Source organism: Salvia hispanica, chromosome 5 (genome assembly GCF_029641045.1).
Source record: "Salvia hispanica isolate PSC_SH4W2 chromosome 5, Shi_PSC_v1, whole genome shotgun sequence".
Taxonomy (NCBI): domain Eukaryota; kingdom Viridiplantae; phylum Streptophyta; class Magnoliopsida; order Lamiales; family Lamiaceae; genus Salvia; species Salvia hispanica.
This window is the reverse complement of record NC_142696.1, coordinates 15,769,118-15,796,990: the sequence shown is the minus strand read 5'-3', so window position 1 is coordinate 15,796,990 and position 27,873 is coordinate 15,769,118. Positions and strand designations below refer to the sequence as shown.

General features: G+C 35.5%; 2 protein-coding genes across 2 annotated transcripts; one reads left to right on the top strand and one right to left on the bottom strand.

Moving 5' to 3' along the window:
* The first annotated feature begins 16,966 nt into the window (after window positions 1–16,966).
* Window positions 16,967–21,170, top strand: LOC125190774 (histone-lysine N-methyltransferase, H3 lysine-9 specific SUVH1-like). The gene is made up of 2 exons (XM_048088171.2): window positions 16,967–17,103; window positions 17,701–21,170. Exon 2 carries the CDS (start codon window positions 17,736–17,738, stop codon window positions 20,637–20,639), a length of 2,904 nt encoding a protein of 967 aa, XP_047944128.1. The 5' UTR covers window positions 16,967–17,103; window positions 17,701–17,735; the 3' UTR covers window positions 20,640–21,170.
* Window positions 20,661–22,611, bottom strand: LOC125190776 (cyclin-U4-1-like). The gene is made up of 2 exons (XM_048088172.2): window positions 22,150–22,611; window positions 20,661–21,115 (listed from the first exon to the last, which is right to left on the bottom strand). The coding sequence occupies exons 1-2, from the start codon at window positions 22,488–22,490 to the stop codon at window positions 20,872–20,874; spliced, it is 585 nt and encodes a 194-aa protein (XP_047944129.1). The 5' UTR covers window positions 22,491–22,611; the 3' UTR covers window positions 20,661–20,871.
* Between the last annotated feature and the right edge of the window lie 5,262 nt (window positions 22,612–27,873).

Below are 27,873 nucleotides of genomic sequence, written 5' to 3'. Positions count from 1 at the left end.
TTAGCCCGAAAGCTGAAAATTTAGAGATTATGAACTTTAGTTGAGAAAATTTTAAGCTTGAATAACTTGACAGAGTATTTCCATAATCGAATGAATTAACTCATCTGGTCTGGCATCTAAAAACATTGGGTATCAAAATATAATACTCCCCTCGTCCATGATTGAATGTCCCATGACCAACATGAGTTTAATAAATTGTTTGACTTTATAAAGTAAAGTGGATACAAAAAGTTAGTGGAATATGAGTCTGATAAGGCTCATTTCATGCATTGGTTTAGGGTTAAAATTCTGTGCATTTGGGGCGCTAATGTGCGTTTATGAGTTCAGGTGCGTAGTAAATCTGCTGAGCCTAGGAGTTGCTGTTACCTGACCTGGTAGATGCAAAAGAGATGAAATTGAAGCAAAAATCAGAAGTCATCGTTCGGACCTGGGAGAATCAAAAGTTGGCGACATGAGCAGAATGGAGCGAGAGCAGATTATTTTAAAGAGTCTTACTCAAGGGCAAGAGCGTCAAATCACCAGAGGGATACCCTAGGGATCGGAGCCTCACATATATAAGGAGCTCAACCTTGAAGAACAAGACGAAGACTTCTACACTTTCTTAGCTCTAGCTTTCGTTCCATGCTTTAGTTCCACACTTCAAATTTCTCATTTCGTCTGCTGCGCACTTGGAGATGGAGGATTCTGGCCACCGTGGTTCTCATCGTTGTTATTTTGCTGTGTAACACCGCCTTGTGAAGGCGAAGAAACAATCTTTACTTGCTTTCGTTTAGAACTTGTTGGTTTTAAGTTTCATAACTCTAGTTCTTACTTTGATCTACTGGATTCAGACCTATTTCTAGTTATTATGGAAGTTTATGTTTGCTTTTGTTGGATCTCGCTGAGTTGACGTTTATTTCTTGCTTTTTACTTTCGTTCTTGTTTATTGTTGGATGTTTGGAGCTGAGATCTGTTGGTTTGTTGTTTGAGGTTGGGGATGTGCATATGGAGATGTCTGGAGTTGTTGAATCATGGTGTATTTGAGTCAGAGTTTCGCGTATATGGAGTTTGCTGTTTACGTTGTGCATGATTATGGCCGTTTACTTTTTGTTTCTGCATCTTTTAGGTCCAGTAGCGTAGATCTGTTAGTTTAGGCTTTAATTTCTCGTTTTAAGTTTAGATCTAAAGTTTGCTCTGTTTTCATGGTGTTTAATACTCTGTTTTATCTGCTATTCTCGTTTGATTCCCGAAGAAGATGAAGTTGTTGGTAGTTAGAACCAGATCTGCTTTATGTCAGCACTTTTCAGCATGTACTTTACTTTTCTGCATTGTCCCCTAGACCCTGTCAGTACGATCTGCTTTGTCTTTTTACTTTTCTGCATGCTTTTCCAGACCCTGGTAGTTTAAGGAAATTTGCCTTTACTTTTCGCTTTATGCTTGTCTGTCCAAATTAGGAAAGTCCGTCTAGTTAAGTTTACTCCAGTCGTCTTAGAACTTTAAAATATCTCATTTCTCTAAGTCATGCATGTTCCATACGCTCTCGTTTCTTAGACCCAGTAGGTAGAATAAAGTTTTCTTATCTCTCAGACCCAGTAGTTTTAAGTTCTCGACCCACAAAATTGCGTGGCAGCAGCCAACCCCTTTTCCCAAAACATCCTCAAATGCAGTTTCGTAACACCTTCGTCCTCGTGGGATCGATCCTTTACTTCCATGTGCTAAGTTGTAGTATAGTGGGTTGAGGTTTTTGAAGGAATAAAGTGCATCCAACGACCCCTTTCTGATAGTTTCATGATCTTCTAGCCTCTGAAGTCTAGTCGAATCCTCTGGACCTGTTAGATCGAGTGACATATATCACACACAACACGCACTGCACGTCTACTCTAGTCCTGTCAGAGTCCTACTTTTATCTATTGATTTTATAATAAAATGTGAGTGGAATGAGTTAATGAAATGTAGGGTCCACTTATTAAATGTAGTAAAAATGAAATGAGATATTTATTAGCGGACGGACGAAAAAGTAAAAATGAAACATTGAATGGTAGACGGTGGGAGTACTAATTTAAAAGTGCTTCTTAGTGCATCCAAGATTGACGTTTAAGACCATCTCCAATGGTACACTAGAACCCAAAATGAGATTGTAACTAGCTCCAATGGTACTCAAAACCCAATCTCATTTTTAGTTTTTGAGTAACAAATACCTATATTTAGGTTAACACTAAACCAAAACCATAAAATTTTTCAAATTTTGTGAGTAAAATGGCATAATATGGAGAATATTCTTTTAAATTTGAGTTTAGTGTAAATGGTTGGAGTAAAATCATATTTGATGTGACATTTACACTAAAATAGGTTTGAGTTTAGGCTATGTTTGGTTGACAGGAAAGTAAAATTAGTAAGGAAAATGATTCCTTGGAAAATAAATCTCAGGAATATGATTCCTAATAACTTCACTTTCATGTGTTTGAAAAATATCAAGATTTTAATTTTTATTTTTGATTTAAACAACAATCTAAAAATATACTTATTATTTTTTTCATTTATAAAAAAATAATATAAATTTTTTAATATATTATTAATTATAACGTACCAATGATAATAATTATATTATTATATTATTATTACGATGCATAATTTAAATATGAATCATCCATCATAATATAATTATTATTATAGTTACATGGAGCATTATAATCATAAATAATAATAATAATAATAATAATAATAATAATAATAATAATAAATATAATACTAATGGATATTATAATTAAATAAATTTTATAATTTAAAATTTCACTACGATTTATTGATTAATTATTATGTCACGACCACACTTTCTAAGGATAGAAATCTCGGTTGATCGCGATTAGGGGAGGATGAAAGAAGCGGGGAAGAAAGGGGAAAACTATGGCACAACTAAACATAACCTGAATAACTCGAGTAATATATCAGAGTGCATGATACAACGAATGTAAACTCGACATTACATTGCAGCGGAAGAGTCAAGAGTAGATGACATCGTGTATGGAGACACGACGCATCCAAGTACTATTCTATCGAAGGATCTTCATTTATCTGTGCTCAACACCGTCCACCGTCATCAATGCTCAACCTGCACATTTTTAAAACATATGCAGGGTTGAGTACTTGGTGTACATAGTGGACACGTCCCGAAATATATTTTATTTTCATAAAAATTGGTTTATGTCAAGCCACTCCTGATTGAACTCGGGATTTTAAGTAAAAGATCCGAGAACATTAAAACATTTTTTATTTTCCTTTATAACAGGCGATCTGCTGATCTATTTTCCTAGAACATATGTCGTATGTGAACTAACTCTTGGTGAAATAAATTCACGAAACTCCTGGTGAAACGAATTCAAAAAACTCCTGGTAAAATGAATTCACGAAACACCTGGTGAACCGAATTCACGAAACTCATGGTGAAATGAATTTGCAAAACTCCTGGTGATATGAATTCATGAAACTCCTGGTGAAATGAATTCACAAAACTCCTGGTAAAACGAATTCACAAAACTCCTTGAAACGAATTCACGAAACTCCTGGTGAAATAAATTCACAAAACTCTCGGTGAAACTAATTCACAAAACTCCTGGTGAACCTAATTCACTAACTCCTGGTCTAGTAGGGACATCACCCTTGCTAGACAATCAATCAGATATGCAAAGTTCAAAACAAATCCTGGCTTGATATAACTTTCAAAGTTTCATTTTTCTTGTAAACATATTTTAAACAAAACTCATTTTTATCGGTCAAAGCCGAACACAATGTCGATAAAGGCTAACCGTTCATACGTTAAGTAACATATAAGAACATCCCCATCCGTGCTCTTAGCTAAGAGCACGGAAGTGGGCCCGGACCCACTTTTAGAGCATCCGCAGCGGTTGAAATGTCGCCGTCCGTTTGTCCGTGCCGCTAAACAGCCGCTGGAGCTCGTCTGTCCGTGCCAGCGGCACGACGCTGCTCTTAGATAAGAGCACGTCCGTGCCGCTGAGCAGCCCTATGTGGCACATCCTGATTGGCCAACGGCTTAGCCGTTGGAAAATTCGATTTTAAAAAAAAAAAAAAAATCATAAATAATTCGATATAATACCAAAAATTTTAAAAAAAATTTGGATTCCCAAAAAATAGATCCGTTTATGGACTTTTTTTTGGACTTTGTGATTTTTTTTTAAATCCCAAAATCATCTATAAATACACACATTCATCATCCACTTTTCACATAAAATTATCTCTCATTCATACTTTTTCATACTAAATCATCTACATCTTCCTCTCTCACCCAAACCCTCTCTAAAAAATTCAAAAATGGATTTCACCAATCTCATTGCGGAAGCGGAGCGCGAAGAACAAGAATATTATGAACAATATCGTGCCGCCTATGAAGCCTATATCACCGCCAATACCCCCGCCCCTCCTCCTCAACCAACTAGAGCAAAACGTCGCTACATCCCTCGTGATCGAGAGGGAGCCCACGAAAGGCTCGTTGTCGACTATTTTTTCGACCAGCCGCGGTATCCAGAAGATTACTTTCGGCGCCGTTTTCGCATGTCAAGACGGTTGTTTATGCGTATTGTCAACGTCCACCCGTGTTGAATACTTTCAAGAAGGTGCAGACGCAACCGGTCGGTAATGTCTCTCGGCGTTGCAAAAGTGTACCTGTGCCATCCGACAACTTGCTACTGGGCAAACGGCTGACCTTTTCGACGAGTATTTGCATGTCGGTGAGTCAACTGGAATCCTATGCCTCAAGAGTTTTTGCGTCGACGTTCGTTCTGCTTTCGGCGAGGAATTCCTTCGGGCACCCACCACCGACGATTGTCAACGGTTGCTTCGTCTTCACGAAACAGTCCACGATTTTCCCAGTGTGCTAGGCAGCATTTACTGCATGCATTGGAAGTGGAAGAATTGCCCGACTGCTTGGAGGGGGCAATACTTAAGCGGCCACAAAGGCGGCGGCCCAACACTTATCCTTGAAGCGGTCGCCGACTACCGCCTATGGATTTGGCATGCATATTTCGGTGTTGCCGGATCCAACAACGACTTGAACGTGTTATATTCTTCACCACTGTTCGATGATGTTTTAAATGGTGTAGCACCGGCGATCGACTTCACCGTCAATGGAAATGCATACCACATGGGTTACTATCTCGTCGATGGTATCTACATAAGGTGGTCGACTTTCGTGAAGTCGTTCAGCAATCCACAAGAGCAAAGACGGATTCTTTTTGCGCAGCGTCAAGAGTCTGCTCGAAAAGACGTCGAAAGAGCTTTTGGTGTCCTTCAAGGCCAATTCAACATTGTGAAGTCCCCTTCTCGGCTTTGGTACGTTATTGTTAGAGTTTGTATACTAGAAATCACGTTTCGAGTGATTGAATACTGTAAAACTCTTATTTTATTTTCCAATAAATAAAACAGATTATTTTTTGTCATAATGTTGTTATATTTTACATTTAATGGATGTTAATGCATGTTTAAATGTATAAGTTAACTTAACAAAGTCTAAGTCTTTGTTTTAGTAGACCGGTTGTGGGCGTCGTCCACTTTAAGGTAATACGGTCAGTTCTAAACAAAGAAAAAGATGAATTTCACAACCTAGTTGGAATTTGACTATCCAACGAGAAAGGTTGCAATGTCAGTCCGCATATTTCTAAGCCTTACTGAAATAAGATGACATTGGTGTGGTATAGCACTGAACGGATCTAACAGCAAGACTTGCCTTAGGCTATCTACTGAAAGGCGAGGTCTTGATAAATATTTATTTCTTAATCAATGTAGGTTAGCATTGAGCATACGGTATTGATTATGCACTGCTTTGACTTATCAAATGGTGCGGGTTTTTCATAACCCAATTATCCTGATATATTGGGTAGTGGTGATCAATATCTAGCGGTGCTAGGATTGCTATTATATTGAATCGTGCGCGAGCTAAGTCTCGTTTGATAATGTCCTCAAGAGGAGCGCGAAACAAGGTTTTATTATTCGGAACCTAGCTAGTTGGAGTGTGATTACTCTATGAATAATAAATAAGCGTTTCATGCTAAGTCCACTCTTGGAATTAATAAGAAGTTAATTAATTAAGTCAATAGCAGACATTAATTAATTAATGGACATTTTAATCTTAAGCGCAGGAAATGAAAGTTAAACGGAAACCCGGATTACTTGTAATTTCGGATTTGGATGGGGAGAGTTCAATATTACTTCTGTAGTGGCTGCTCGTAATATTCCAATTATAACTTATATTAAATTGTGGGTTCAATTTAATTAGTAAAAAGTAAATTGGATAAGCCCATATCCAAAACCTTCCATAGATCCCTGTCTGGGCCCAAAAAGAACTTAATATAAATAGGAGAATAAAGGAGACAGAAATAACACAATTTTCATTATTGTATTTTTCGAAAATTTCAGCCCCATCAGCTGTAGGAATTTTCGAATTCCCCTCCTATTCCAAAAGGGATTTCTTCTGTCTTCTTTATTTAAGTCCTAGTATTCTAGTAAGATCAGCCCACACTGATATTGGGATACAGTTCGGGAACCAGAGAGAAGATTTATGGTCTAGTACTCAAAGCATCACGTGGAGAAAAAGCTAGCCATCTTCAATTCTTTGGAGAATTATTTAGGTATTTTTCTGCTCCGTAGAAAAGCATGTTTTAGGTTTCAATATTCTTAAAGCATGATTAATTCAAGTTATGAGCATGATACATGTGAAAATTACGCGAATAGGTTTTGTCTAAATAATCTGCTAAATAGATCCGATTATTATGTGATTGTTATTTATGCGCCCGCTTCCGCTGCCAGTTCCATCAGTTAAGAATATCGCCGACATCATGTACACGTGTATTATCTTGCACAACATGATTATAGCTGACGAAGGACCGAGGGCGGCTAGCTTTTACGACGAGGATGAAGTCGGAAACTCAACCGCGAGGTCTCCCCCACGCCGAGGTGAGCATACGACGGTGAACGAGAGGATCGAAAGAAGACACACAATGCGCGATACAAGAGCCCACACTAAGCTACAAAAAGATCTAATCAATTACATTTGGACGAAATTCGGCAACGAGTAGTGGGACTTTTTAATTTTATGGATTTTAATTGTGTTATTTTTAATTATTTTGTAATTTGTAATAGTATTTCGGATATTTTTAATGCATTTTAATATTGTGAAATTTTTTTTATTTAAATTGAATAATAGAATGGTGAGATCCTTGAGCTTGTGCTTAGCTAAGAGCACGGATGTGGGTGTTGTGCTCTTAGCTAAGGACAAGGATTAAAAGTGGGTCCAGACCCACTTCCGTGCTCTTAGCTAAGAGCAAGGATGGGGATGCTCTTACTCATTGTCCTTAGCTAAGAGCACAATACCCACATCTGTGCTCTTAGCTAAGGACAAGCTCAAGAGTTCCACCATTCTATTATTCAATTTAAATACTCCAATTACTAAAAACATCTCTACATTATAAAATACATTAAAAAATAAAAATTACATAATTAAAATCCTAAGGAATAAAATTTACATAAAAAATACATAATTAAAATCATAGAAAATAAAAAAATACATAATTAAAATCCTACAAATTAAAAATTAAAAATTTTCAACCGCGATTGCCGGAGGGGTGATCGCCGGAGCCGGACATTGTGTAGTGTGGTGGGAATTTAGATGAGAGAATATGAGAAAAAAGATGAGAGAATGTAGATGATATAATAGATGAGAATGTGATTTTTTTTTTGTGTTGAAGTGGGGATATTTATAGATGAAAATGTGAATTTTGTGGGAAAAAAAATTGAAAAAAAAATTAAAAGTGAGTAGAAAACGGATATAATTTTTTGGGAAGTGAGAAATATTTTTTTTATTTAAAAACATTTTTTAAATAAATTTTGAATTTTTTTTTTAATAAAAAATTTGAATATGCCAACGGCATAGCCGTTGGCAAATCAGAACACGCCACATAAGGGTGCTCAGCGGCACGGACGTGCTCTTAGCTAAGAGCAGCACCGTGCCGTTGGCACGGACGAACGGCTCGCAGCGGCGGACGAGCTCGTCCTTGCCGCTGGCACGGACGGACGGACGGAGTTTTGAGCACCGCTGCGGATGCTCTAATGTCACATTATATACATAACATCACTTTCAATTTTTACAAATAATTGTAAGCATACTTTGCAAGATATGTTCACACACTGGGAACGTAAATGACTGAAGTCACACTTAAAAGCTATTTTCTAAATTAAAAGAAAGCCCACAACCATGTATCACTATAGAAAGCTCGTAAAATACTTAGTTACGAAATCCCACCTCGTTTACTTAAAACTCCTTAACTTGAATATTCCCTACTCCGTCTTTACTCGCAGAGATAGCCTTAATTGGTGAATCCCTCGGTCTATGGTTCTGCTTCCTCTTCTTGCCACCACTCCTTAGTTGTGCTTCCAATATTTGTGATTTTCTGAGTATTGATGGGTGTGGAGGAAGGAGATGGTGGAGTGTGGTATTTATAGCCAAATTCCTTGACATTTTCAGGGAGACCTTGGGAGATGCACATTCTAATTTCCGCTAAGAGGTTCCCTCTCTATAGAACTTGTAAGAAGGCTCCTATGCCTAAATGATTGAAGTCTTTGAGGACTCTTTCATTGCCGATGGCATGTGATATTTGGTTCTTGCGAATGAAGATATGATTCTCCTCTTTTGGCTAAGTGACGAGTTGATACGATGATTATTATTATTATTATTACTATTATTATTATTATTATTATTATTAATTAGTTAGTTAATTAGTGATTTGCCATATCTTTTCATATAGTTAGGATATTTATTTCTTGCTCATTAAGTTAGTATTAGTATTATAAATAGGGTATTGTTATTCTCTTCCGGCAATCAATCAAGAAATATCAATTATCCTTCTATTTTATTTTTAGGCTTTTATTTCAATTCGGTATTGTTCTTGGTTTGATCGACGTGCAAATCTCCTGCAACTACCGTGACTACCTTTGATGTAGCTTCGCCGCCGCTACAAGAGCCTGACCAGAGGATAGAAGTGTTTGCCGAGATGGAGTCTCATCTTGCCGTCACCGATCGTTGCATGGACAGCCTCCGTCCGCCTAGTTTTCCTGAGCCTGAACCACCGAACGCTCCCCCAGTTTGGCAGCAGCCCAGTGTTTGTGGTGAAAAAGGAGAAGATGAGGAGGATTTAAGGGCTGGAGGGAAGATGGTAGATGGAGAATGTTGTTATGAAATCGAATTGATTTCCTACCCCATTCTTTAGCCTTGAACAAGAAACGGCTACTCATAAAAAAAATGGTGAAATATGATTCCTTGAACGGGATGGGTAGTGTTCTTGATGTGATTGATGAATCAAAATCATCTCTATTAGATGATAATCATGAAAGTAATGCACTAAAAAGAGGGTTGGAACGAATTCTTGAATCCTTGTTGGTAATTGCATTTTATCTAGGAGGGGAAATTTCAAAGCGCTTGTTATCATCGACTCTATCCGTTGTTTCGTGGTTCCCACCTTGAGGACAAGGTAGATTTCAACCGTGGTGGAGTTGACACAATTATATCTCTGGAAATGTCTCACATATTTCTGTTATTATATCGTCATATCTTTTCCATATCTTTATTATCTTGTTCACCAAGTTAGGTCACTCGTAGAAGTATTATAAATAGGACCCATTGTTATTCTCATTATTCAATCAATGAAATCATAATTATTTATCTTTTATCTTTATTTAGTTTTCCGTCTAGAATCCTATCGATTGTCGACAGAACAAAGTTTATCTGTAACTTTCTTTAGCTTCTTCACTTGATAAGGGTTCTTCCCTTATCACGTGCCCTTCACTTGCTGCTCCTTTTTGAGACTTTGCGTCTTGACTCCCTTTTTCGGCTCAAATATGCACATTTCTCACAAAACACGTCAAAATACCAAAATGTATAAAATATGCAATTATTAGACATGTAGAGTGACTTTGACATAAAAAACGGACCAAATAATGGCCTTAAAATCGTGCAAAATCCGAGCGTATCATATATATAAATTATAATAATATAGCTATAATGATAATTTTATTATAGTTATTTATTATTATGATTTATAATTTTAAATTATTTTTAAAATATTATAATTAATAATAATAATAATAATAATAATAATAATAATGTGCATTAAGGTCCTTACACCCTCTTAGTCTTAAACATAACACTAATATATGTTGGGGTTTGGTGCCCCTTGCACAGCGGAAGACTTGTACAAAACGAATAAATCAGATACGGATCTATTTGACCGATTATGCGATTAATCAATTCACATGTTAAACAGATAATTGCATGCTAGAACGCAAATAATTCATGCTCATAGAAAGTAAATCCTAAAACATGAATTCTATGGTTTAGGGTTACTGATTTTGATTCTCCAAAGAATCGATGAGTGCTCGCGCCTTCTCCACGTGATGATCTTCGATACTGGACCACGGATCTTCTCTCTGGTTCTCGAACTGTATCTCGATATCAGGGTGGACTGATCTTATCAAAATACTAGGACTCGAATAAAGAAGACAGATTTAATCATTCCCCAATTAGGAGAGAAATTCGAACACCTCTAGGTAGAGGGAGACGGAAAATATGAGTAATAATAATGAATGATTTCTGTCTCCTTTGTTCTCCTATTTATATTAAGTTCCTTTTTGGGCCCAGACAGGGATTTATGGAAGGTTTTGGATATGAGCTCCCCCAATTAGCTTTTCACTAATTAAATTGAAACCACAATTTAATACAAGCTTATATTGGAATATTACGAGCAGCCACTACAGAAGTAATATTGAACTCTCCCCATCCAAATCCAAAATTACAAGTAATCCGGATTTCCACTTTGTTTATTATTTATTTCTCGCGTTTAAGATATAAATGTCCATTAATTAATTAATGTCTGCAATGGACTTAATTAATTAACATCTTATTAATTCGAAGAGTGGACTTAGCAAGAAACATTTATTTATTATTCATAGAGCGATAAAACTCCAACTAGCCAGTTTTCTGAATAATAAAACCTTGTTCGAGCTCCTCTTGAGGATATTATCAAACGAGACTCACCTCGCGCACGTTTTACTAAGCAAAAGACTTAGGCTTTGTTTGCTTCTTATGCATTTAAATATTTGTAAAACATCTTATAAATGCACAAGCAAACACAATGTAATAATAATAGTGATTCTATTCGTGCGAGACTGCTCGAATAATACTGAATCGGGTTAAAAGTGGATTATAGAGTTTTACGTATACAAGCAAGATTCTATTCGAGCGAAACTTGCTCGAAACATGCTTTTCAGTATACCAAACCTAACAATATAAGCCCTTGGACCTATTAATCTAATGGCTATGATTAAAAGCATCGCCGTACATTATTATATCATTTTCGTACATTAAAGGGCAATTTGGGTATATTACCGTTACATTAATTATATGGATAAGTACATTAACTTAATGTATACAATAATTTAAACATTAATGTATCATTAATGTGTTTCAATGCATGTGTCCCTTCTAGGTAATGTAAATAATAATTTATTGAACGAATGGCGAAAGTTATATCCATTCCGTAAGGGTTTAGCAATCCATGAGGCTAGGGCGTAGTACCGACTCAGTAACACAACGTTCACTAGGGTAATCGTATGGATACTATACCATAGCCCTATGGATAAGTTAACCATAGGGGACAAGATCTAACTTCCTCCGGATGTGAACGTTATGTTAATACGATGGTACTACACCCTAGCCCCATGGACTACTAAATCCTTGGTGAATGATGTTAACTTTCGGCCCTAAGAGAATTAATACGATGCTACATTACTGGATAAGTGATGTACGATACTGTACAATTATCATGGGTTCCATTCACAAAAGCATGAGTGGTCGGGCAGTAATGTACGATGTACCCATAATGATGTACGATACATCATCATGGGTATATCGTACATACTGCCCGACCACTCATGCTTTTGTGAATTTGTAGATGCTATATAGTATAGCTTCCATCCACAAAAGCATGAGTCGGATAGTAATGTACGATATACCCGTGATAATGTACGATACTGTACATTATTCTGCTACCTACGAACATTAATGTGCGAGACTTGTACATTAAAATATCATTTTCATACATTAACATCATGTACTAATAGAACATGATGTACAAATATAACTACATCATGTAGCGAAGTCATGTACAATTATGTTTTACCATTTTTACCCTTTAATGTACGAAAATGATAAAATAATGTACGGCATTAGTTTTAATCATAGCCATCAGATTAATAGATCCAAGGGTGGAGATTTGTTTTCTGTTTTACAAATATTTAGTGTAATGATATGAATACATCCCTAAGAATATATTGCATTAAATATGTAAAAATCCTAAAACTGTAAAAAGAATAACTAATAAAAGTTATGATTCATAATCCTGGAAAGTTGTACAAACGGTCCTTGTTCTCGGGATTCTGATTACTTTCCCAGTTTGATTAAAAACCGAAATAAACATAGGAATTTAAAATTTAAAGAATCAGATTACTTTCCCATTTTTTCATTTGGGGCATTCCATAGTATTAGAGTCATTTCATTTTTAGTAAAAAGTAACACATTTTTTCACTCTTACTATTTCCTCTCTTATTTTATTCTCTCTACTTTTTTTCTCTCTTCTACTTTATTATCTTTTTATTTAATACATTACGCACTTTTTTTCTTCTTAATATCCGTGCCGAAAAGAAATGTCTTCACTATTATGGAACAGAGAAAGTATTATTTTTATTATTTGAATTAAGATAAGTATATGTAACTCGTATCTAGGGTTGTGATCAATTGAGATTTTTTAGCCTAATTGAGAATTGAGATGCATTATCAGCCATTCATTTTTATTAAATGAGTGGTCCAAAATTTGCCACATGGAAAATATTTTTAGGTTAATTAATTATGAAAGGGAAGAATGGTAATTTCATGGTACATTTTATTCAATAAATATTTTTTTTTTAATTTTTATTCTATTTTTTTTAATTAAAACTTTTTTTTTTGTCAACTACATATACAATTTATGTCAACTACACACATATAATATCAACTGTGTGGACAATCCATGTCAACTACATATACAATTCATGTCAGCTACAAAGATATAATGTCAACTACATATACAATTCCTGTCAACTATACACATATAATGTCAACTATAAGTTGTTGACATTTGATGTGCAGGCTATTGACATTTGATGTGTAGGCTATTGACGATAATACCCCCAAGTTGAAATAATCTACTTGTAGTTGTCATTTCGAAAATGTTGTGGATGGGTGGCCTAATAGGACCGCTCGTATCTATATAATGTTCTTGAATTTCACATCGGATCCAACAAGTTTTACAAATTAATTTTATCATTAATTGTATTACTTTCTTACTACTCCATCCTATTCTAAAAAAATAGAAACTTTTAGAATAACACAAGTTTTAATTCAAAATTGGTAAAATGACAGAGATATAGATCGAAAAAGTGTGTTCATGAAAAGTGAATCTAAAATAGAGTGTTTTTATTTTCAGGAAACAATCCAAAAAAATCCCTAAAAAGTAGAATTTTAATTTTTAAGAAACGGAGAGAATATCATATTTGCCTTATTATACTTTAAAAGATACTATCATGAAAAAAGATTTGATTTGAAAGATCGATGATAAATTCATAACTGATTTTGAATTTGATTTGCATATAATTGTGCACATATCCAATATAAAGGTTATTCTATTTTCCTAAATTATTGGAATTAACGATAAATTTGTAATTATATTAATTCATTTTAAATAGATTAATGTTAAAAATAGATTTTAAATGGAGTACTTATAAAATAATGGAAAAATCTAATATAACGTCAGAGAGAAAAATCCAAATCCAAATAAATAGGTAGATTTCGTTGAAAAGGAAATTTTATTGTCCTATGAGAAGTATAATTTGAATAGGAATCTCATAATTCAAGGCACTTAATCAGGAAAATTAGCCTTTTCTGCCATACATAATAAATCTTCACTTTTTTAATTAAGGAAATCTCCATATCCGTTAAGAGTTTCAATTTGAATAGGAATATCATAGTTTAGTATAAATAAGCCTTCGGTGCCATGTTTTCTACACCACAAAGTTTAGAACTTGGAATGGCTTAATGAGTGCAGCACAAGAACATTCAAGTATTTTTTCTTCCACCCTATCCTCTTTTAAGTAATTCTCTTTTGTTTTGTGTTGTGATGTGTTTTGATTTTGGATGATTCTTCTACTTGCTTAAGCTATATGATTTTTGTGTGTTTTACTATATTTCTAGTGCCAATAAATATATAGGTTAGTTGCTATGTAATATTACTATTACATTACGCCACCATAGTGTTCTTTAAATTATTTACCGAACTCCCATAAGTATTCCAAACCTCTTCTTCACAGTCTCTCTCTAATTTTTGACCTAGTTGTAAAATCTCTGCCCAACCTATTCATAACAACCAAACTAGTTAGGATTTTTCGGAACCAGGGTGATGTAATCACGAGAGTTCGGTATCAATGTTGTCCGTTGTTGAAAAGTCTCTGCCCTATGTCTTTTGCAACCGTCACACCAAACTCCTCGGTCGTGCTATTGGCGGCCCCTTTGCATCGTGTTTGTCGAGCCGCGCTTGAGCTGTGCTTGATTGTCCGGGGAATTGGTATTGATGTTGCATAAAATACAATTTGGCATAACCAAAGATTCTAATAGAAATCGATCGTCTACAGAGATTCGCCATATCCATCTTTCTCTTAAAAATAGAATCTTTTTACGAATTTTAATGTGAAATTGATAAAATATAAGAGATAAATTAATAAAGTAGTAGTAGGATATAATTAGAGATGCACAAGGTTTATGGTTCAGGTGGTTAACTGCGAAACCGTAACCGTCGGTTACGGTTTCGAACTGGAACCGTGAGATTTAAATGGAACTGAAATCTTCACTTTTGGAATTGTGGGCCGGTTCGGGTTCTAAAATTCAAAATCAAAACTGTGCCAGAACAGACGGTTCCAGTCAAAATGTCGTTCGGGTCGCCCGGGTCGAGACCATCACCGCCCCAGCATGAGTGGGTTGATCGAGATACAGGGTCGGCTGTCGCCCTAAACATATGCTATCTTTGATTTTCTCAAATCTCTCACATGTTTTCTGACTCGCTCAATCACAATTCTCTATATATATGCATGCACCACATCAAACTTTTCAAACCTACTTTCTACATTTTAGAGTTCGGTCTCTTCACTCCTAAACAAATAAACAATTCAAAGATCTTTTGCTGCCCTTCATATATTCCTTTGTTTTGATATTTCAGACAATGGTTTCAATTCTTTATTGTGTTATGACTAATGAATTGTTGTGATATTTTGATCATTTTTATTTTCTATTTTATCTCAATTCATATGAATTGCGTCTACATTTATATTATTTGATATATTATAAACATTAGAGCAATATATTTATTTTATTTAATATTAAAAGACAAAACAATTAGCCTAGATTTGTGGGTCTCTCGACCCCGTCGACTAGACCTGCCTAAGGTTTATCGAACCGGCGGTTAAAACTGTAACTGTTGGTTACGGTTCCGAACCGAAACCGTGAGAATTTATCCGAACCGAAACCATCGATTTTTGAACCGTGGTTTGGTTCAGGTTAAAAAAAATTCGAACCGAAATCGTGCCGGAACCGCTGGTTCCGGACAGTTTCAAACCAGAACCGCGAAAAGCCGCCGAAAAACTGTGAAATCAAACCGGAACCGCAAAAATCCGACGGTTTGGAACTGTGAAAAACCGCCGATACGGAACCGAAACCGGTGGTTTTGGAACCGGAATCGTAACTGCGAAATACCCTCACGGTTCGGTTTCGGTTCAACAATTTCCAAAATCGAAACCGGCGGTTCCGAACCGTAACCGTCGGTTCTTGAACCGTGGACACCTCTACCATCGACTCGTCGACCTGTGATCCGAATTTTCACCTCATCGACTCGGTGCGACCGCGACCCTAACAACACTGGTTCCGAAACCGCCTGATTGGAAAATCGAAAAATCGCTAGAAAACCGTGTAATCGAACCAGAACACAAAAACCGCCTGTTGGAACGGGAACCGGCGGTTCCGAAACCTTGGGCATGTCTAGATACAATATTAATAGTGCATTATCTAGTAAAAAAAATTTAAAACTATTATTGGGTTTTTTTGTTAAAAATTTTAAAACTATTATTGGAGATAGAACATAATGTTAAAAATAAATTATTTTTTTTAAGAAAAAAAATAATATTGTATACATGTATTTTGTATACTAGTGCATATATTTCTTTTAGTCTTTTTTATATGTATTGAGATATAAAATTGTTAAATATATTCTTGCATTAAATTTACTAGTACTAGTATTCTCAATCTCGAATCATTTGCTATTTTGAATATGCGAAAATAGTGCATAGCTTAATTTCTTATTTCTAAACACATTAGGAATCTCAATTCAACTCGGAATTCGTGGACTGGCTTGAATAGTCTAAGTTAGCGGGTTAAAGCTGCAGTTTCGAAATCCGAATACAAAAACAGGCTAAACGGGCTAGCCCACTAGAATTAGCTTGTTAACGGGCTGGCCCGTCCGGGTTGCGAGTTAGCCCGACAAGTTGCGAGTTGGATTTCATGCACCGCAATTCTCTAGGCTTCTTCATTCAACATATTTCCACTCCATTTAACACTACTAGCTTCCAAGTTACACCTTTACCAACTAAGAGATTAAAAACATGAAAATTTAAAGATATTACGTGATCCTAATACTAAGAGAGAAAAATATTTAAAAACCTTAATAGCCGGATAGATTAGCCCGAAACCCAATTAATTAGAGTCAAAGTTGAAAATTTATAACCTAAAAAATTGACAATCTAATTAGCACGCACCCAAAATAGCTTGACAACGATAGTTGACTCAACAATCATGAGTTATCCCAATAGACGTCCCTAAAACAAAGCATTTATTACATCTCAACAAAATGAATAACATCCTATTCTCGATTTTACCGTTACTAGGGTTAGTGGGGTGAAGAATCTTGCTGTGGGAGTTCCAAGCTTAATGTATGTTGCTTCATCTTCTTTCTACCAAAAATTTTGTGCATTTCCTCCGCTTCTACTCAACCTTTTACTCCTGTTGCCGAAATTCCTTCTTCTCGAGTTTTTTTTTTTTTTTTTTTTTAGTGTTAATTTGTGCGCTGAAATATCTGTACCTCAATTTTTTAGTATTTCTGTTGTCTCCTTGTGCCGTCATCTTGTATAATTTATTCAATTTTACATCTCTTCGTGTATGGAGTTGAATTTAATTTAATATTTCGAATGCGCTGTGGCATTTTTATATCAAGCATTTGTACTTACAATTCATGATTCTGTTGTGACTTTGAACTTATATGTTTTTGCAATTGGTGTTAAACTATACTAGGATTAGAAATTGACCTTGCAGTTTGTCTTCAAACAATACTTGTACTGTAATTTCAACTTATATAGGGATAATTTGAACAATTGTTTTCTGTTTTTTCCTTTTTTCTATTGACAAAGAGATGCACATGCTAGATGATTAGGATTGTTTTGTAATGTACTACCAAGTTAGCATTTTTATAGATATGAAAGGTTGTTCTTTTTTTTTACTTGGTAAGCTTATTATGTTTCTGAAAATGATAGGTGAAAGATTGGATCTTGTTGCTTTTCTCATAAAAATGCCGCCAATGGTGACTTCAAAAAAATCTTGCGAAACTGCTGGGTTTAGGAATGTTCTTCCTTCACAGTCCAGTGCTGCTTCTGCTGTCACTGGGCAAAAAGATAAATGGTCTGGTAATGGAAAGATCTCGAGCAGTTCGGATGGTGGAAAGTATGGGAAGGCTATTGCTGCTATTCCGCTGAGAAGTTTACCGTCTTATGATGTGAAACAAAAACCGGAAAAGTCAATCTTGTCACATGACAAAGAACATGATGAAGGACGGAAAGAAGGCAAGGCCTCTGGTGATATGGATCACGAGAAAGAGGATTTGTGGACGCATGGGATGGATAAGCTGGGAGCAGTAATTGCTGATGCAAAGGAGTTTGTGAGTCTGTTGGATTCTTCTTATTCTATGCTTAACACATTTCTTGATGCGATTGACGTTCTCAAAGACTCGGGAGAATCCAAGGGTCAACATCCCTCTTTGAACTCCGATGCCTTAACTCGATGCACTTCTATTGACCAAAGTCTTTCTAGGAAAAGGCTAAAAGTTAGCAGTGGGGTCGCTTTGGTTGTTCAAGAGGAAAATGCTTGTGGAGCCGAAACCATGCCGGAAGATAAAGATGCTCGTGGAACTGAAACCATGTCGGAAGATAAAGATGCTCGTGGAACTGAAACCATAGCGGAAGATGAAGACGAAGTTAGGATTTCATCACCTGCTGTTCAAGAGGAAAATGCTTGTGGAACTGAAACCATGCCGGAAGATGAAGATGGTCGTGGAACTGAAACCATGTCGGAAGATAAAGATGCTCGTGGAACTGAAACCATGTCGGAAGATGAAGATGAAGTTAGGATTTCATCAGCTGCTGTTCAAGAGGAAAATGCTTGTGGAACTGAAACCATGCCGGAAGATGAAGATGCTCGCGGAACTGAAACCATGTCGGGAGATGAAGATGAAGTTAGGATTTTATCACCTGCTGTTCAAGAGGAATATTCTTGTGGAACTGAAACTATGTCGGAAGACGAAGATGCAATTACGATTTTAACACCAGCAGAGTGGAAAGTGTCCCAGCTAAGTGTCAATAAAAAGAATGGATGTGTCAAACCTCACGGAACTGTTGATGTTGATGATTATGCAGATCCGGTTTCTGTTGCCACAAAAGCTGACCAACCTGTTGAAAGCTTTCCTAATCGTGAGCTAAACCGCCAGCGTAACTATTTCACTGATTCTGGTGAATGTTCCCATGAGTCTGAAGGGGAGGGATATGATGATGCATCGAAGAAGATGTTCACTGAAGATGATGGAGCTAGTGGCACGTATTCCTTGAAATGTACAGACGAACATGAATATGCTGAGAATCACAAGCACCTCATTAATTTCGAGATTGTACCGTGTGACCATCCCAAGGGACGTAAGGTGATGGAGGCTCTAAAACTATTCAAAGAGGAATATGATAAAGTGTCTCAACATCGTGGGAATGAACCTGGAGTAGGAAAAACCACGAAAGGACCACACTATGTTGCAGCGGAAAATGTGAGGTTGAAGGGAATGGATTTTTCCCCTGACAAGCCGTTTGGCCATATTCCTGGTATTGAGATTGGTCATGAATTCTCATTTAGGACGGAACTTGCTATTGCTGGTCTCAATAACCAAACTTTTAAAGGCATTGATTGTGTGAATGTTGATTGCACTCCGTGTGCAACTAGTGTTGTGGATTCGGGGCGGCATGAGAACAAGGCTAAAGAACATGATATTCTGATATACTCTGGTGAAGGTGGGAATTCAAATGTATTTGCCAATATTCCGTCAGATCAAAAGCTCGTGAGAGGAAATCTTGCATTGGTTAATAGCATGAAAAAGGAGTTTCCGGTTCGAGTCATCCACAAGAGAACCGGTCCTACAAAATTTAAACACTTAGGTGGTGTGTCCTATGTGTACGTGTATGCTGGGCTGTATAAGGTAAACAAATATTGGCAAGAGAGAGACAATCAAAGTTGTAAATTGGTGTACAAATTTGAATTGCAAAGGCTGCCAGGGCAACCGAGGATTGGTGTCATCCCGGATGACCGTGACCCCTTACCAGGGCGACGAAGGAATTATGGTACTGATGCTACAGGGAGAAAGCCAGTTAAGGAAGTTTGCGTGGTAGATGATATCTCACAAGAGAAAGAGAAATTTAAAGTTCACGCAATGAATGGGGTGGATGATGAGCATCCGCCACCTTTCACCTACACGATCAAGAATGTGTATCCGCATTTGTATTGGCTCGAGGAGCCTGCAGGTTGTGATTGTGTCAATGGGTGCTCGGACTCTGTACAGTGCCCTTGTGTCAAGAAGAACGGAGGTGAGATTCCGTATAATGAAAATGGACAACTTTTGAAAGCAATGACTAACGGTGTAATTCATGAGTGCGGACCTTCATGCAAATGCCCTCCTTCTTGCATGAATCGAGTAAGCCAGGGTGGTACTCATCCCGAGTTGGAGATTTTTAAGACCAAATCGATGGGCTGGGGAGTGAGGTCCCGGAATCATATTTTGCCTGGAAGTTTCATATGTGAATATATTGGAGAGATATTGAGGGAGACCGAAGCCAATCAGAAAATTGGCAAGGATGAATATCTGTTCGATATGTGCCATGGGAAATCGCAGGATGATGATTATGCACTTGATGCTGCCAGCTACGGCAATATTGGTAGATTTATTAACCACAGCTGCGACCCCAACGTCTTCACCCAAAAGGTATTCTACGATCACGAAGACAAGAAAATGCCCCATATTATGTTTTTTGCTGGTGGGAAGATACCTGCTCGGCAAGAACTAATGAATGATTATAATTATGCAAAGGTAATTGATGCTCATGGAAAACTTAAGAGTAAGGCTTGCCACTGTGGTTCTAGGAAATGTACTGGCAAGCTCTACTAGCCACACTGTTTGCTACTCCAATAACTTGACTTTGCTTTCTCATTGTTTTCATTTATATTGTGTTATAAATGAAAATAGTGATATCATTGTTGAGGTACATTTTAGCAATGAAGCCTTAATAGGAGCAGCTTTGCAGGATTGATTGTTCAGTTCATGTAAAATTTGTTTGCTTCTATGTCTATAATGTCTCTGTCGCTGTCTCTGTCTCTGTCTCTCTCTCTCGGGCGCGAGACTAAACTGCTAACTGGTGTTGAGTTGATCCTTGGTCGTCGACGTGAAACCGGATGTTTCTACTTGTGGAAAGAGGAGGGAAGTGAAGCAGCATTTCCTTCTGGAGATGAGAGCAGTAGTGATGATACGTTTTTGTTGAGACGTTCAATTGGAACCCCAGCCCGAACAAGAAGTCTACTTCAAGCAGGTTCATCTCTGTCCTGCTTATTCCTCCCACTTTAGCATAGTATGCATTATTGTAAAATCTGTATCCATTTGAACTTAATTTATCAGTCTATGCATATATATGTATTGCTTAGAGATTAAGAAGAATATTATCATGCATGTACACAATTAGGGATGCCAATCTGGCCAACCCTACTCGGGTTACAGACTAATCGAACTGCAATTTTATCAGGTTAAAATCTATGAACTCTAACTTCAAACATTCGGGTTAGCTCAGCGGACTAAAAACTATTAACTAGTAAAATTTATGAACTCTAACTCCAAATATTCGAGTATTTTTTAATCTTAAAAATTCCATATTTCTTTAAAAAATTATAAATATCTACAAAATCAATAGTATTATAAATAAAAATATATTCAACAAAAATTAAAAACAGAAATGAAAATGTAAGGAAAGACATCAAATTCATAAGAACACACGGAAATATAACCAATTCTTAAGTATTTATTTATATAGAAAATTAAATTTGTCCTTTTTTTTAGCTTGGGACAGCTTTAAATTGTCCCCAATTTTTACATCCGGCCTCCGGCCATATACTTTTCCGATATAAAAACAAGAAAATATAGAAGAACGATACGAATGAAAAGGTGCGAAGGAAGACAAACAAAAACCGTACCCTAAATTCGGTGGGCTAATCAGGTCAGCCCATCGGATTGAGTTAAACTGAAACCGATACCCACAATCTTTAAAAAAAAATTATTCTCGGAATGTCGTTTATTTTTCTTGTTTGACGGTATATAGAGAAAATTAGAAAATGAAAATACATGATGAAATATGATTTTGGAAGAATGTCAAATTCTAATCCTAGACATATTCGGCTGTCAGTGATTAATGGCATGTTCGTTTTGCGCAAGTTTGAATTAACGAGTCCACATCCACAAATACAAATAAAATGACACCTAATATTTGTTGGCATTTTGTGAAGAATTCACATGGGCGACACCCCAGCCTAGCCTTGGAATGGATCAATCCCATTTTCACCAATGCACTATGTTTTAATTTTAAGCTTGAAAATAAAATAAAATAAATGAAAGGAAGAAAGAGAGAACTAACATGTCGTCCATGAACTTGGCAGAAACCAAGACACTGGCGATGAGGAGGCGATGGACGTTGAAGGAATTGAGGGGCAGCGCGGGCTGCTTGTGCACGAACCGATCCAAGTAAATGTAGGCTACCACGAAGCACGAGGGGCTGCACTTGGCGTACTTGAAGATTCTCTCCATGTAGCACCGGATGGAGATGGCCGGCCGCGTTAGTCCGTGGAAGATGGACGTCTTTTGAGCCTCCGACCACCTCAATCCGTCGTTGGATTCCGCTACTCTTTCGAGGACGGAGGAGAGGAACCCGATCATCCTCGGCATGTCGTCGTCCGGGATCTCCAGCTCGGCACTCATTCTCAACTGATCAATGTCAATTGCTTAATCACTTTATGTTTAATGACTGTGTGCTAGCGACCTTCTATTTATAGGTATACTCAAGGAGATTAATGAGTGGAGTTGGGATTAAGTGGGTTTAATGAATCGGAGAGGGAATAAAATATAGAGGGTGATGTTTTTATTTTAAAAAATTGTAGTATTAATTTAAGTTAAACTTTGATAAAGGAAAACTTGTTGACGAAAGTTGTACTCATTCCATCCCATTAAGTGTAACATTTGTTATTTCGGTCCATCCCACAAAAGAGTCCAATATCATTTTTACCGAGTCCAATATCATTTTTACCATAAAAGGTAAGTAGCTCTAACATTCTACTAACTCACTTCACTCTCATTTTATTATAAAATCAATATAAATAGTTGGTTAAGTATTTCACTAACTTTTCTAACCTACTATTCTTTACATTTCTTAAAACCGGTGCCTACAACAAATGTGACTCATATTGTGGGACCGAGGGAGTAGTATTTTATCGTCATAAAATTTTATAAAATAATAATTAAATAAATATTCTCTCTGTCTCATTAAAAATGAAACGTTTCCTAAAATAGAAACATCTCTATCTCTACTTTTTCATATCTTTCTTACTTTACTCTCTCTTCATTAACTCACAAAACAACACTACATAAAATCCGTGTCGATTCCGAAATGTTGTATATTTAATGGGACGGAGGAAGTATTATTATTACAAGAAAATAAATTATTTATTTTAACTACACTTTGGGCTTCCTCGTTAGCTAGCTAATTTCTTGAGTTGTAGTGCTTAGTTATTGTGATGTTTGTAGCTAATTTCCCATGATCCCATCCCCTAATTTAAAACAAGTTAGAACCAGAAAAAAAAAAGAAAGAATAAATTTGGGATAGGCCGGTTGGTGTATTTAGTCATCACTGTTTTAACCAGCAACAATTAAAGAACGTTGATTTTATTTGCTTCACTAAGTATGTACTATACTATCTTTTACTTGGATAGCAGATAAACTAACAAAAAAATGGAAGTTGGAAACCAAATAGCTATAAATTCAAATGCAAATATTGATTTTATCTCTTAACTAATTTTCTACTTATAAGTTCAACTTTTTTCCATGTCCATTATAATTTTGAGTAAATCATAATTTTATATCTCCTTTATTTCTTCATTTGGAAAGGTTGAGAATTCATAAAGCTATATTTCTGAACAAATATATAAATCACCTGATTAATAAATAAATAAATAATCGACAAAGTACACTAATCCTTATATCAACAAATTAAAAAAAGAGCGTGGATGGGAGCTGCGGTAACCTTGAGATCACGGATTCAAATGGTATATAATTGTATATAATGATCAAAATTGTATATAATGATCTCACTGTCCGATGAAAAAATGATCACACACTTGATGTAATATAAGAAAAAATATGAAATACTCCCTCCTCCGTCCATGAATAAGAGTCTCGTTTTTCCATTTAAGTCCGTCCGCGAATAGGAGTCCCGATTCTTTTTTTACTATAAATGGTGGTAATAGGGTCTCACATTCCACTAACTCATTTCACTCACATTTCATTTAAAACTAATATAAACAAGTGTGACTCATATTCCACAAACTTTTTTCCACCCACTTTTCTTAGCATTTCCTAAAACTCGTGCCGCCAAGAAATGAGACTCCTGATGGCCGACGAAGGAAATATGAAATAATTACCATATAAAATAGATTTTTTTATTCGAGAAATGACAAAGAATGAATTTGAAATAAGACCATTAATTGCTAAAATCGTAAACTTTAGCCATATTTAAAATTTTATGGAAACATATAATTTGGTTTCAAAAATCATGAAATTAGGTATTGTAGTAAATATCCATGAATTTGAGGAAAACTGAATTCATTATAAATTCACCAAAATTTTACAACCAAATTTTAAGTTGGTGAAAAATATCAACTTTTGACCAAAATTTATGATTTCATGCCCAATATACCCATCTCATATATACACAATTATAAGATATTATTTGAGTAAAAGAAGTGCGATTTTTAGATTATTTGAGGAGGGAATTCCTACAAAATTTCTCCTCAGAATATATATAAAAAACATGGAGTACTCTCTCCATCCCATATATAATAGATTTCATAATACTTTCTTTTTCAATTTGTTCCACAAAAGACCTCATATTTCCTTTTTTTTAGAAAAAGTTTCTCGCATATTAATCTAAATATATATACTACTATTTTCTCTGTTCACTTAACACACAAAAAAACATCTCCTGAAATCCCGTATCATTTTCCAAGTGTGTCATCTATTATGAGATGGATGGAGTATTTATAATTAATTAGATCGATTGCGGTTAAGGCTCACAAACAAATGATTAAAACAGACATCATTTGTTAGCACCAAATAAACGTTGAAAAAGAGGTTAAGACTTAGAAGCGTAACGTTTTCTAAGAAATCATGAGATTATTAATGGGTTCAGTTTGGGGTAAAAGAAAGGGTTTATGTTTCCGTTTTTGTTATTGATTGATGTGTTTGATAGTTAGTTATGGTAGGTTGAATTTGGTTAATCAATTGTGTTTGAACCAATTCGTTGCTTACATAGGTAGCAAACCAGGATTAATAATGTGGAAATGGTTGCTCAAAGAATCATGGGAAATCATCTCGAGGCAACACTTATTAGCAAGATCTAGACTGGGATGAATTTTTCTAAAACGAACAATATCATATACACTAATGTTTGTTCAGATATGCATTGTTAATCTTCATTGGTGGTGTTCGGTTTCCTTAATAAAATAATATCAAGATACAATCTAGGATTAAGTTTGTGAGATTATTTTAGTCATAGGGGGTTAGCTATGACTAATTATCTTATGATTATTCATCTAGGATTAAATTATGAGATTGAATCGCATGAACCAAACACACTACATATTTAATCCGAGATACAATCTTACAAATCGAACACTCCCTAGTATTCCCGGCTAATTAGTAAATATGTATAATATTCTTCTCATCGGATGTAAATGTATAAGCGTGTTATCATAGGAATTTGAAATTATTATTCAGTTGCACTAATACAACGTAAGAAATCAACCTTACTTACTAAGTATATAATCTAAACAACACTACTACGATTTAGTGCTAAAGCAATCATGATGCAGCTATAAGCCTATAACTTTTCGATCCATTATTTGGTTAATTAAAGACAAAAAACATCTCATTTCAACCTTTTTATCATGTTCAATTTAATTTTAATCTTAATCGAACACGACAAGGTTTTATAAGTAATGATGCCGATTTAGTGACCTCGGCTTTTGATGCAACCATGTCAATGTAACTTGGAAGTAAAATATAATGAAGTAGAAAGTTCAATTAATGCCTGCGTTTTCTGCATCGCTGCAATTAAAAGCATGTGAGCTATCTTTGGAGGAACCTGCAACTTGTGTGTGGTGCCTGCTATTGGAGAGAAGAGAAGTAGGAGTAATAGATAAATTAATGCTATGAATTCAAACAAAATAAAATAAAATAAAAGGAGATCGTTGAGACTAAGATTTGGATTGGAAATGAGTGGTGGTCACGCACAAACTGTAATTTATTTATTGCAATACATGGTCCGAATGTCGTCAACAACATGGATAGGAGGAATGAATTATATTTTTCGGCCCAATAGGGTATCGACACGTGTTGGAACAGTGACGAGAAAACACACCTCCAAGTCTCCAACTGAACTGAATGGTGCTACTCACGTTAGTCAGGTATGGGGGGCCGCTTCTAGTGCCGGTTTCACTATATATAGTTTGTTCAAATATTAAAATTTATTAATTTAGGATTCAAATTTACACAAGATTCACAATTTCACCTTTATTAATTGACAAATTTTTTTGTTACTTTCGTTTTTATCTGAAGCTATGGGATCTTCATCATTTCACTACATATATAGTAAAAATTACATTCACTTTTATTGCATTGTGAGAAATGAAAATGACAAAAATATTCAAAATTACATAGGTGATGAAAAACAACGAATTTGTTTTATACTTATTATAAGATCTTTAGGATGTTTATAGGTCAAGAAATATAAGGAGGCAAAATTTGTTTAACAGGGTATTCTTTGTAAGGATTCAGCTTAGCACATGTTTGGTAGCGTAGATAACTCATCTAGGGATAAATTCTATTAATAAAAATGACAAATTTTTTTTAACATAGTATTCTTTGTAGGGATTCAGCTTAGCACATGTTTGGTAGCGTATATAACTCATCCAGAAATAGAATTGTATGAACAAAAATGACATTTGTTCATATAATTTTATTCCTAGATGAATTGATTAACTTGAGTGTGCTCACAAATTAGACGTTTAATTATTATGATTAGTCTTTACTAAAGTTCTATGTCTATTCTTATATTATAGTATTTGGTTGTCTTTTTTTCTGAAATAGTTAGATCGTGGCAACGTATCTTGACCTCTTTCTAGAGTATTAAAATTACATTGTAACTCGATTGTTTAATTGTCCAGCTATAAATATCTCACGATTATATATTTCATCTCCCCGTTTGACTACTTAATTCTAGATAAATGCATTTTGTATTATCCATTTTAGAAGAACTACAAATATTGAACCTTCAATTCTGGGTCTTAGACTAGAATGCATTAAATTCCAGATCTATAGATGTGGCAAGATCGAGCCAATTATTTTATCACATGCCAATTTATTATTCAAATGATTAGGACAATTTCTATTTATCACGCGAATTTGATTCTATTTGTAATTTTCGAAACCAAAACCTTTAAAATATTGCAAAGGACTTTAAAGTCCTAGTTGTTTGATCCATCTAAAATCAAACAAACCCCTTTAATGGACTTTCGAAAAAATGAATACTTTCTCCGTCCCCTTAAAATGAAAATTTTGAAAATGAAAATTTTTAATGCAATATTGGTAATGCTAGCTCGAGAAAGAAAGAAAAGATAATTTAAATATTGTTAGTGAAAAATAAGAGAAGAATTTTTTTTTATAAAAATAGAAATAAACTATAGTTTTTGTAGAACAAACTAAAATGGTTCAAATGGAGTATTTATTTTTGGGACGAGTTTCACAAAAACAGTTTCCAGCATTTTTGTTGTCAAGAAAAGAGTTTCTAAACTCGCACTGTGCTACTGGGCTTAGCCCTAAATATGAACTTGCATATCTATCGGGAATATAATAAGGCAGAACACATTCTTAGGTCCTTATACTTTAATCAAAATGTTCATTAGATCCTCGTACAATTTTTTCATTTTAATCAGTCCTTATACCTTTCTCATAAATTTCATCACATCCTCATACAATTTTTTCGTTTTAGTAGGTCCTTCTACTTTGATTATAACTTTTATTAGGTCCTTAT